An 11,714-nucleotide genomic window follows, 5' to 3' on the forward strand; every position below is an offset into this window, starting at 1 on the left:
AAGAAAAAAAAATCTCTAAATTGTGTATCCTAGTTTAATGTGTTTGTTTAAACTCTTTTAAGAAAAGTCAAAATGCATTGTTTAATAATATGTCTGATTATTTGCAGAAGCTATTTTGAGTGTTTTTACATAGAAAAGCAGAAATTATAACTAGTATGTTAAAATAAAAAGTGTTTTTTCGGAATTGTGACTAAATAAAGTACTATTTTTTAAACAATTACCCTAAGTTAAAGTGAACGGTAAAACCCATAGAGGACGAAATGGATTTCTAAAATAAGTTTGGTTGCGTTCTCAATTTACCTTTACTAACCATGATTGGATTTCTAATATTGTTCGTGCTCCTCTGTTAAGAAACAAAATGGATGTAAAGCTGAATATACGTAGATCATTCATTCAATTTTAAATTTTTATAATGTTTAAAAGAGTAAAATGCACTTTATTTTTGAAAGATCTATTAAATTGTCCTTTACATATTAAAACTATATGTTTCCTTCTCTCCATGGATAAAACTACACTATATCCTATTTAACTTTTAATTTCCAAGCATGTTAACTACTATTTTAAAAAAAATCATTAAAAATATCTTGCAAACTTTCTTACCAAAAAGATGTGAGCATCACCCTAGCCCTACCTGAAAGATATCTCTACCTCCGTTTTATTTGTATTGAAATAATTTCATGGCTAAAATGTTATTATTATTATTATTTTCATTTAAAAAGACTTTTGGTTGTTAGAAAATCATTTTGTTTACATTTCAGAATGATTATTTCAAAATGTTAAATAATTTCCTACCTACATTAACTATTATTTCATTTATAAAAATTGTTCTTAGTGGAAAAAAAATTAATAGAGAACGCAATGTTCAAATATATGTACGGATACAAAAAGAATGACTGAAACCTTCTGTGTCACTATTCATGTCCATATTCCAAACAGCGTGAATGAAAAAGGTCACTTTTTGTAAATTTGAGTCGACTGTATTGTGATATTTTATGATTGAGGGTGGTAATTTGTAGTGGTACGCACTTACGGTGAATTTCTACTTCTTACATACCAAATAAGTTAAGTATCGTGTCCAGATTATATTTTAACAAGTTCAGGAATCTGTCACCGCTACTGTAAAATTTCGCCATAAAATTGTGAAGTAACATATTAACAAGCACAAAGTAACGCATAAAAGTATAGAATTGAAATTGTAATTCGCAATAACAATGCATAATATATTATGAACAGCCAGCTAAACTTCCCAAAGCTTTCATTTATTGAAATGCATAGCAACACTTGCTAGACCAAAAACTGTTACATTTCTCAGTATATAATTCCAATTCACTTCAAGGATACATCTCGGTGCTTTTGCGACCAGGTTTTCTAGAAACGATATTACCCTCGAAATGAAAAAGGAGAAAATAAAAAGACACAGATTAACTTACACTAATACAAGAAGATAGATTCCATTCGCCAAAATAGCTGCCAGAAGGTGAACATGCAGATTAGGAGACGGATCCTCAAAAGAGGAAACTAGAACTTTCATCAAAATGAATTAACCGTCAACTAAACACTATAGCCAGAAGGCAGACAAATACTGATTTATGTACCCGATTCATATTCTTCAGAATGGTACTTCTTCTGGCTCTAAAACGGGCACCATGGGTTCTTGCAAATCTGAGTTTACGGGAAACAGATTACACTGAGCATATTGTGCCATCAACTGGTCCACAAGAACCAAAGCTACCACTGCCTCTACCATGGGTACAGCTGCAAGCCCAATCCAACAAAATTTTCAGAGATTTTATTTTCTAGTCATTAAAATTCAAGCAAGAGTTAAAAACTTGAAATGTTGTCATGATTGAAAATCATGCACACACATAATACTCAATCGTCCTTTCTTTCTGACATTAAATTTAGATGTCTTTTAAGGAAAAGTTGTCGCGTATCAAATTATCTTGCCCTTCAGTTCAATGTTAATAGTTCTAAAGATTGTCCTCTCAGTAACTTAGATGAATTATATTCGAGATGAAGTTACCAAAATGAATTAAAGATGATATAAATAGAATTCTAGCTAAAAAAGCAGGGTTATCAACCTCTTGGGACAACACAAGGATCGTGGCGACCACGGGCTATCAGCTCTGTTTCCTTTTTATCCCGAGTCACAGTATGTTGCTTCTTCTGCAAAAGTGCAACACCATGTTCAATTAATATAAAATACACATGGTAATACAAAAATAATGAAATACAAAAATCACTCTTAAAAGATTACTAAAGTTACTTAAAATATCCTAGATAATCTAACAAGAAAAATTGCTGTGAAAGATATCGCGAACATATCAGATTGGCTAGTGTGTGTGTTTAATGGACGAATGGAACAGTGATGAAGATAGAAAAAGAACAGATTAAACTTACTCCAATAGTCGATGTTGGCTTGAAAGCTATTCTCATATTAATGATTTCCCCATTGGAAATTCCACCCTGATTGTCAATACAGATAATTTAAGTAAAACAAATATAGAGAGACATGACCATCATCGTGCACATCTAGAAACAACTAATTAGTAATTATAGAACAGCACAAATACCTGTATCCCACCAGAGCGATTTGTTCTTGTTCTTGTCCTTCCATGTTCATCTATATAGAACTCATCATTGTGTTCACTCCCAGTCAAAAAGGTGCCTATAATGATTTCATTAAGGCATTAGAACACACCTCGGACACAAGTTATCAAAGAAACGACGTTGTAAAATTGGTACCAACAATACAAGCAAGTTTCGGTTACCTGCAAACCCAGAACCAAACTGAAAACCCTTGGTTGCAGGCAAAGACATAACAGCTTTAGCCAACTCCGCCTCAAGTTTGTCAAACACTGGTGAACCAAGACCCTGAGAAATAATAAGGTCATGTTTATTCTAAGTGGAAAACTAATAGAAAAAACCTAATAATATAAATAAAATTACGAGGTGTTAGGATGAGAACTAAGAGGTGCCTTACAAGATATTAAGGAAGATCAAAGTTGCAAAACAACAAGCATGGTTTCAAAGCAGAGTGTTCTCTCTCATGCTAAATATTAAATTATTATACAACCGGGTCAAAATACCTTGGAGCAATCTGATATTTATGGACGTGAGCTACAACTTAATTTTTGTAAAAGCAAATTATACTATGCAAGGAAGGGAAGTTCTGAAACTCGTAGATGACTAAAGAGTAAAACTTTTCAAAGTCTAATAATGGAAAATTTTGTACCATTTTCTGCACAAGATTTCATGTCATGTGTGTTTATTAGATTAATTTATTATCATTAAGCACTGCTACAGGTAGGTAGGGTTAAAGCTTAAAGTTAGAAATATTCTTAGAAGAGAGAAGTTAGAATATTCTTAGAAGAGAAAAAAAAGGCTTAAATACCTCATATCTTCCCAGAAAATTAATAAACGTTGGTTTTGCTACCTAGAAGATGATTACCATTTGACCCAGATTTTGTTGAAATACACATTTAGTACCTATCATTAGAATTACTCCCTTAAAGTGATGATATGAAACGACAAACGGATCATTGACATGTTGCACAACTTGATTATGCCTCAGCATCACTTAACAAAACAAATGGAATGACAGGGACTAAAAACATGTATTTCTAACCAAATCAGGGATTTAACTAAAGAAACGAAACAAAAACCAAAATTGATTAAGGCTTTGTATTCATTCATTTTTCTTTCTTTTAAATTTTCATGTGATACCAAAGGATTGATGGGCTTTAGGATATCAGTATAGTTAAGATATAAAAGTTCATAGCGATGCTTAATATGAGCTTATTTGGAATTAATCTATTAAGAAGAAAAACATAGTTAAGCAGAGTTGTCAATAGAAAATTGTGGAAAATTGTGGAAAATTGTGAAAAGCTTAAAATCCACTGTCATACAGTGGATTGCGTCACGGGCAAATAGCAGAAATCACATAGTGGGTACATTTTTTTGTATAAGAGAGAATAAGAAGCGGAAAAACAAAAACAAAAACTTCAAATTTGGAAGAAGGCACGGTTAAAAAAGGAGAAAAGGAAAAGGAGAGGGTTAAAGAAACAAGGGGAAGATTTAAGAAAGGGGAAAACAAACATTTATAAAAGAGTATTGTTACCAGTAAAAACTAAGGTGTTGCTAGACTGAAAGAAAATGTTTGAGTGTTTTGAGTTTTGAAAGAGCAGGGTTGATGTCTAAGAGTAAGAGGAAAGAAATTTAGGTCATAGAATAATACTCAAAGTTTGCATGGCCTGGAAATGAAAAGGCTAATGTCGGATTTATTTTAAAAGTAAAGAAGCCCAAGTTAGTAAGTAAAATGAAAAAACGTGAATAGTATAAAAAAACAAAGAGACCATTAAACAAAAGCACTAAGAAACTAATATTGCATCACTACAACCCGATACTTAGCAACACTGTACTCGAGCAAGAAAAAACATGTAGTTGTATTTCCATTTAAAGCCAACTAACCATGTGATAGCTGAGTTACTAATAAAAACCTTTGCAGTTGTTATGGCTTTTATCTCTACTTGCTATCTTGCCAAATTATTTCAGCTTGATAGAGACAGGTGGAAAGACTTACACGAGGACAGTTCCTAACAATGCATGTTACAACACCACCAACAGAATCACCTCTCACTCGCACAGCATCAATTGCAGCTATCATCTTCTCTGCATATTCAGGGTCTGGACATCGAACAATGTTACTCTCAATCTGAAAATTTTCCACAAAAAAATTGGAAACCAGGAATTTAGCTTCTAATTGCAAGAGTGAAATAATGATAATTACATCAATAAAAGGTATCTCAATATAAGTTATAACAATAAGCAATTAAATGGGAGGACAGCATTCTGAACATGACAGTATGATGGCACCTGTTCAATAAAAGTGGCAAACCACGAATTTGGCTCCAGAATTGCAAAAATATGATAACGATAGCAACATCAACAAAAAGTATTCTCGATATAAGATATAACAATAAGCAATCGATTTGGAAGATTCCATCCTTACAGGACAGTATGAATACTTTCTTAGTTATTAGTTAAAAAATAAACAGATTTCAAATGTAACTCTCAATAACTTATCATCAGCTATTCATGCACTAATTATGCAATTGTATTCATGCACTAGACTAATATATGTGCATGTGCATATTATTGACCTGAAATTCAGCTTTGGCTTTGAGGTGGTAAAGGTATTTATCACCCATTTCCTTAGTAATGGTAAAAGTCATTACCTTACCAATATTTATGGTTAATGCTCAGGATGTTGAAATTTCAGTTTAAATCAAACAACAAACATATATTGCAAAATGTATTCCATTGCCAATAAGCAGGCTCAATAAAAATATTTGATAGCCGGATATATTCAAAATCCATTAAAGAAAACAAAAAGTAAAACAGATAATCATCTCCATGTTTAGAATACACGACATTCACTTCAAACAGCTTTACAAAGGAAGCACTATGCCACCAGTACACGCATAAATGAATATTAACTTTAATACCTGATGAAGCATCAAAGTGTCATGATCAATAACGTCCTCTGGAAGAACAACTTTATGAACTTGAGAGACATATGCAAGAATCTGAAAAATAAGGAACCTTTAGCTACAATGTTTCTTAAGGAATTGGCAAATAAAACTTGTTACATGTATGTACATTATTATATCTATATCAACCATCCATTGGGGGCTAAAGATTTTCATTTTGTAAAAAGAAAATCAGAACACAGAGATTGATCTGGCAAAGTTAGGCCATAACAGACAGATGCAAGCTGACCTTACATATGATCAGTAGGGATAGGATGCCAATTTAGTGATCGATGCAATCAATGTCAGTCTTTGGAAGTTCATTTCTCAGGGTAAGTTTCTTTAAAATCATCAAACTCAGGTGAGTATATGTGCACTCAATGAAAATGACATAGAAATCAAGATGAATAGGATGTCGTCTCAGTGATCATTGCAACTCAAACTAGTCATTTAGACATTTATTACTTAGGTTCACGCTTCGTAATCACCATTTCCTCAAATTTAGGAGATAATAGTCATATTGCGTTTTAGAAGGAATTTTGGGTGAGGAATGTTTCCTTCATAGAGGCTTTTAACACCTTTATCATCTGGTTTCCGTACATAAATAACCATTGAGAACTTTTGTTTCATTCAGGGTCCAAGTTTACTTGGAAGTTGGAACTTTCGTTTCAGCAGAAATCCTTTATACTTCAAAGTGAATCAACAACTGATCCAGGGGGAAGGGATAGCCCTTTGGATTCTTCTGGTGTTATTTTAAATCTTTTTGGTTTCTAGCTCAAAATCATTAAAACTTCCTTCTTCACATTCATCTACATCTCCAGAGGTCCTTTAAAGTCAAGTCTTTCCCTTTAATAGCAGTGTTTAATAGGATTAGCACACATGACTTCTGCAGCTAATAGGCCTCACCAACACACGTTATGCATAAATCTAATTTAGAAATAGAATGCTGCTTATTTTTGCATAGAAGGTTAAATTCATATGAAAGGGTCTTGGTGGTCACTGGGTGCATCCTCTAACTTTGGAGCAATTATATCATGATTAATTTTAACGGCTAAAACTTGTAGCAATATGTGGCTTATGCAGTTCTAGAAGCAAATAAAATAACCAAAAACCGTGAATTTGTAAAAATTACAATACAAACATGGATATAGAAAGGCTAAGATGTACTTAAGTTAAAATATATATCCTTCTTGGCCAGTTATAAAACAGAACAAAAAGGACTAAGAAGAATAAACTCACGAGACAAGTAACATACCTCAGTTCCAGAAAAATCTTTAAGGATTTTCTTAGCAACAGCACCCGAAGCAACCCTTCCAATTGTTTCTCTTGCAGAAGATCTACCACCACCCTTAAACATAATAGAGTTCAGATGTATGAGCTTATTACATATACATATCCCATTAAAAAAATGTTGGCCTCATTACAATAGAAAAGTCAGCACCTGAACTGATCTGACACCATACTTCATGTCATAGGTGGCATCTGCATGGGAAGGCCTATAAGCTAATGACATCTCACTATAGTCCTGAAAAAGTTTCCCATAGTACAATATTTTATCAGCTTGAATTATGATAGTAGTTTCTTTGCTTTTCATAAACAAACTATAGCTTTAAATACTCACATTTCCTCTTTGATCAGTATTGGGTACAAATACATGAATTGGAGTTCCAGTGGTAAGTCCTGCAATTAACAGATTGTACTTCAAACCTTTTTTCATGAAACATACAATTTTCCAAGCTAAGAGATAATCGGAAGAAATATTCACCTTCGGAGACTCCTGAAAATATTTTACATGTATCAGTCTCCTTTCTAGGAGTAGTAATTCGGCTCTGACCTGGCCTCCTATACATGAGAAATCACGCAATTATTTTTTGAAGAGATGTTGCATCAGAAGCAACCACTACCTATCATTCATAAATGTCATATTCCCTAACTAGCAGTTTAGCACAGATTTTCAATCCAAACACCAAAGCGTAGTGGTTCAAAGATAAATAGATGATTTAAGAGACAGGTACCTTCTGTCAAGATCCACTTGCATATCTGCTTCAGAGAGAGGTATACGAGGAGGACATCCATCGATGACACAGCCAACACCTCCTCCATGAGACTCTCCGTATGTAGTCACACGAAAGTGATTCCCATATGTACTCCCAGCCGCCTGTATCTCTGTAATAGGTCAACACTCTAAGAAAGTTAAAAACCATCCCTCTGTTACTTTAGAATTCTTAACATGTAATGTAACTGGCTTCGGAACCAACCATATCCTTAATTCGTTGCGTTTCTCGTATACTCCAATCCTACTTATTTATTGAATTTGAAATTATAATGAAAACCGAAAAAAAAAACATGGTTTAAGAAATATTAGTTCCTAGCAGCTAAAAGAAGATATAAAACAAAAGAAAATTCAGACTACACCTACATGAACTTGTGAACATAGAAATTAAATAGCAGCGGCACCAGAAGGTATGCAAGACAAACGACGGAGATTTGAGAAGTGTGACATCCAATTTCATTTAAAACGATTTGTTTCAGAAATTCTTACACGAATTACTTAATAACAATGTCACACCGCATTCCTTGCAACAAGTTACAACCGATACCAGAAACCTAGATGCACGAATTCAGCGAACGATTTGAAATATACAGCAGATAAAATCGATTCAGCTAAGCAAATGAACGAACAAAAAAGAGAAACACGAAAAAAAAAACGAGGAGCAGATTCTAGTAGCTGATTTATCTGAAAATTAACTCCGAGTGATCACGTAAAACAATAAGAATTAAAATATAAGCGAAGAAAAAAAAAACGCAAAACTAAGAATTAGTAGAAAATGAAACTATTAATGGACAGAGAGAGAGGACTGACGGAGTCTCTTGGGAAGACGAGGACGGAGCGAGAGTCGGAGGTAACCGGGGGAGAGAGATCGGAGATCGGAATTGAGAGAAGCGAAGGCGGAGAGAGCGTCGGTTGAGAATGGTTTGGTGGAGAGAGAAGACGCCATTGAAACTGGAATTCGTAACACGCCACAGAAAATTAGATTGAATGAGGAACAAAAGCAATCACAGTGATATGATGTGATCCTATCAAGTTTGGTTGTTGAGTTGAGGAAAAAAGGAGGTTGGTGTATGGTTTGGTTTGGTGGCAGTGGGTGTAATTATGAAAGGTGAGAAATGCAAGTGGCCACCACCTACCCACCACCCTTCGCTCTTCGATATCGTGTTTGGTGTGCGGGTACGGACCCGCCTATGTCCATCTCTAGTGTTTGGTACAGCATTGCTACTTACTTCGCCCTTCCTAGTTATTAATTACAATTACAATTTATCAGTTAGGCTATGAATTATTTAAGAATATATTTTTAAGAAATAGAAAAAGTGGGCTTCCAAAGTAAATAAATAGAAAACGATAAATTTACTATTTTAAGTTCATTTTAGATTTGGTATGAACTTTGATTCTCGAATTGAAAATTAAGAAAATTGTGATGATTATAGATCACAAATTAACTTGATATTATAGATTTTGAATTTGGAACAACAATTTGTATATAATTAATATTAATATTTTATTTATGAATACTTTGATTGGTTGGGTTTTGAAATCTATGGTTAAAGTACATTATATATTGATGGTTCAAAGTTATTTTTGAAATTAATATGCTGTGATTTGGATTATGATGATCATTTATTATTCTTAGATTTCGGATAACCAATTTTAAACTAGATTAGTGATGTCTGATTTTTGAAACATTAGAGTAATGTTAATTAACTTACGTTTTAAAGTTGTAAGGGACGTTAAAACAGATGGAACAAGTTTTTGGTAAGTTTTTTTTGGATGTTTTTAGGTTGTTGTATAATGTTTTATGATATATTTTTTTTAAGTAATAGAATTTTGCTTAATAAAAAAATGGAACAAAAAATTTGTAAAAGTATCAATTTGTAAGTGAGTTCTAACTCATTTTTAAATAAGTCTTCTTTTTATAGAATCACTTAATGAGTGAGCCAAAAATACCTCAGCTCCTAAAGTTTGCTTTTAAAAGGGTTAAAGTTAGAGTCAAAGTGAATTTATTTCACTACAATACTTCAATTAACTACTAAACAACATGAATTAAAAGTCGAGACTAATTATCATATATTGAAGATCGAGACAGGTTTATCACAGGTCAAAGCTCAACATGACTAGTTCAGGTTAAATATCGAGATAGCATCACAAAAAGAAGGGCGGTATGTGTTGACCTAAATTGAAGGACGAAACAGGTCATCCTGTGATAGGTCTATCTAATAGAGAATTCACCGAGAAGAAACAACACAAATGAATCCAAGCCCAACTCACATAAGAGATCTACACCATTTCCAATACAAAATCTTAAGATAATGAGTTTATGGGCATGGTAATTAAACTCACACTTGAATTTTCAACAATCTCCCCCACAATGATGAGTCTCTTCCAGAGTATATTCCTTCTCGAGCAGAAACATTCCTAACTACGAATAACCTTTTAATATCGTTGTTCATGTTAACTGGATAAATTTACCTGAAACCTTTGTCAATAAAATTTTTGATACATGAACCATATTGTACTTGTATGAGTCGATCACTAAGATTAACCATTAATTATGATACCATTTATGAGTCTATCAAGAGGGAAAGATTCATTAGGAAGACACAGTACTGATGAGACATGAGTTCAACCACACAAATGATTAACATCACTTTGAACCAAAAACATTAAAGTAACGAGTTTATGGTTCTAAACTTTCTCATATCTACCCAATATGAGACTTAGACTCATACTTGGATTTTCAATATTCTAGAAAAAAAAGGGCAAGGCGTGTCGGCCCAATGTGAATAACAAGTAAATGGTGAGACAGGTCAACCCAGCCCGAAGGGTAAGACAGGTCGATCCTGGTTGAAGGTCGAGATGAGTCACTTGTGCTGAAGCTTGACCCAGGGCGAAGGTCAAGTCCAGTAAACCCCGATTGAAAACTTAGTTGAGTTGGTCTAATTGAAGGTCGAGTTGAGTTTGCTTTGACCGAAACTTTGCAATTTATTTTGAAATGTTTGAATTTTCTAAATTTTTACTCCATATAATGATTTTGAAAAGGGTTTTAGTATGTAGAAAGTCCAATACTCCAATTACTCAATGAAAACAATTATTCTAACGTGTCGAACATGATTCAAAAAACAAGTAATTAGTATTTTCGTGAAGATACACAAGTATATCTAAAATACTAAAAACATGGTTTTAGATCAGAATATTCAACATGTAGAAAATTAAAACACTCAAGAAAATATTTCTTCACAAGACTTTTCCATAGATAAAATACATGTTATGATTTTTAGTCATTAATAAAGTTTTAACTGTAATGCTATAAACGGATGAAATTGCTTTCTTTTTGTGAAATGTGTTCTATTTAAATGAAAGAAAGTATAAAATTTGTATGTGAAATGGGCTTCCAATTTGTACTGCTTAACAATACTCACTGGATAGATAATGTTACATTAAGTTGTTTCTTTCTGCTATCTATCATATTTCTTCTTGCACCCCATTACAAAAATATAGGCTTTCGGAATTTTTTATCTGAAAAGGTGGTTGGTGGGAATTTGGTATCGGAACGGAGGCGTAACATATACTTCAGCAAAAAAAATCCGTAATATTATTGAATGAGTATTTTCTGGAAATATATTCCTAGAATTATCGTGTTTCAGAAATTTACATATATGGTGGGTGCCTGAAGAAACTCTACGGGTGCAGAAGAAACAGCCTTCATGTTATTGGTTCCTTGCCTCTCGTAATTACTAGCCACATCTTTGGTGTTGCTTCCTCTACTACCTTAAAGTGTTTCTGTTTCTCCCTTTTATTCCAAAAATACTTTACATTTTTTTACTATTTTTTTTATTTCAAAAATACCTTACACCTTCTCACTATCTTCAACAATCTTTTTCTTTCACTCTTCGCATTAATGAAGCATTCATATGGCTTAGATTTAAACTCGTGATATATTACAAAATATAAAATTCAGAGGAAACTTCAATATTAATGCTTCTACCACTTCCATTTTTATAAACTTAAAAGTTAGATGCAAATACAAAATAATAAACATAATAATATTAATAATAAACAATATATTATTATTATTATTATTATTATTATTATTATATACTAACTTTATAATGTCGAAAGAACTAAAT

At 32.9% G+C, this 11,714-nt stretch overlaps 1 protein-coding gene across 2 annotated transcripts; it reads right to left on the reverse strand.

The window, feature by feature from the left end:
• Positions 1-1,238: 1,238 nt before the first annotated feature.
• On the reverse strand, positions 1,239-8,798 carry EMB1144 (chorismate synthase, putative / 5-enolpyruvylshikimate-3-phosphate phospholyase). 2 transcript variants are annotated; one of them, XM_088096744.1, is made up of 13 exons: positions 8,395-8,798; positions 7,547-7,697; positions 7,297-7,373; positions 7,153-7,211; positions 6,973-7,056; positions 6,787-6,879; positions 5,508-5,588; positions 4,583-4,714; positions 2,772-2,874; positions 2,574-2,668; positions 2,401-2,466; positions 2,082-2,166; positions 1,239-1,755 (listed from the first exon to the last, which is right to left on the reverse strand). In XM_088096744.1, exons 1-13 carry the CDS (start codon positions 8,528-8,530, stop codon positions 1,610-1,612), a joined length of 1,308 nt encoding a protein of 435 aa, XP_087952870.1. In that variant the 5' UTR covers positions 8,531-8,798; the 3' UTR covers positions 1,239-1,609. The 2 variants fall into 2 exon arrangements, with proteins under 2 accessions (XP_087952870.1, XP_087952869.1); XM_088096743.1 differs by lacking the exons at positions 6,973-7,056; positions 7,153-7,211; positions 7,297-7,373; positions 7,547-7,697; positions 8,395-8,798 and having other exon boundaries at positions 1,239-1,467; positions 1,596-1,755; positions 6,787-6,897.
• Between the last annotated feature and the right edge of the window lie 2,916 nt (positions 8,799-11,714).

This window comes from Vigna umbellata, chromosome 8 (genome assembly GCF_029865625.1).
Source record: "Vigna umbellata cultivar VRB3 chromosome 8, Vumbellata_1.0, whole genome shotgun sequence".
NCBI lineage: Eukaryota > Viridiplantae > Streptophyta > Magnoliopsida > Fabales > Fabaceae > Vigna > Vigna umbellata.

Bases quoted from the DNA above. Each gene is read 5' to 3' on its own strand.
- EMB1144 (XM_088096744.1), bottom strand. From the start codon at position 8,530: ATGGCGTCTTCTCTCTCCACCAAACCATTCTCAACCGACGCTCTCTCC. The intron at 7,698-8,394 runs GTCAGTCCTCTC...GACCTATTACAG, and splicing joins TCGTCTTCCCAAGAGACTCC to AGATACAGGCGGCTGGGAGT. The intron at 2,467-2,573 runs GTATTTGTGCTG...ATTGACAATCAG, and splicing joins ATCGCTCTGGTGGGATACAG to GGTGGAATTTCCAATGGGGA.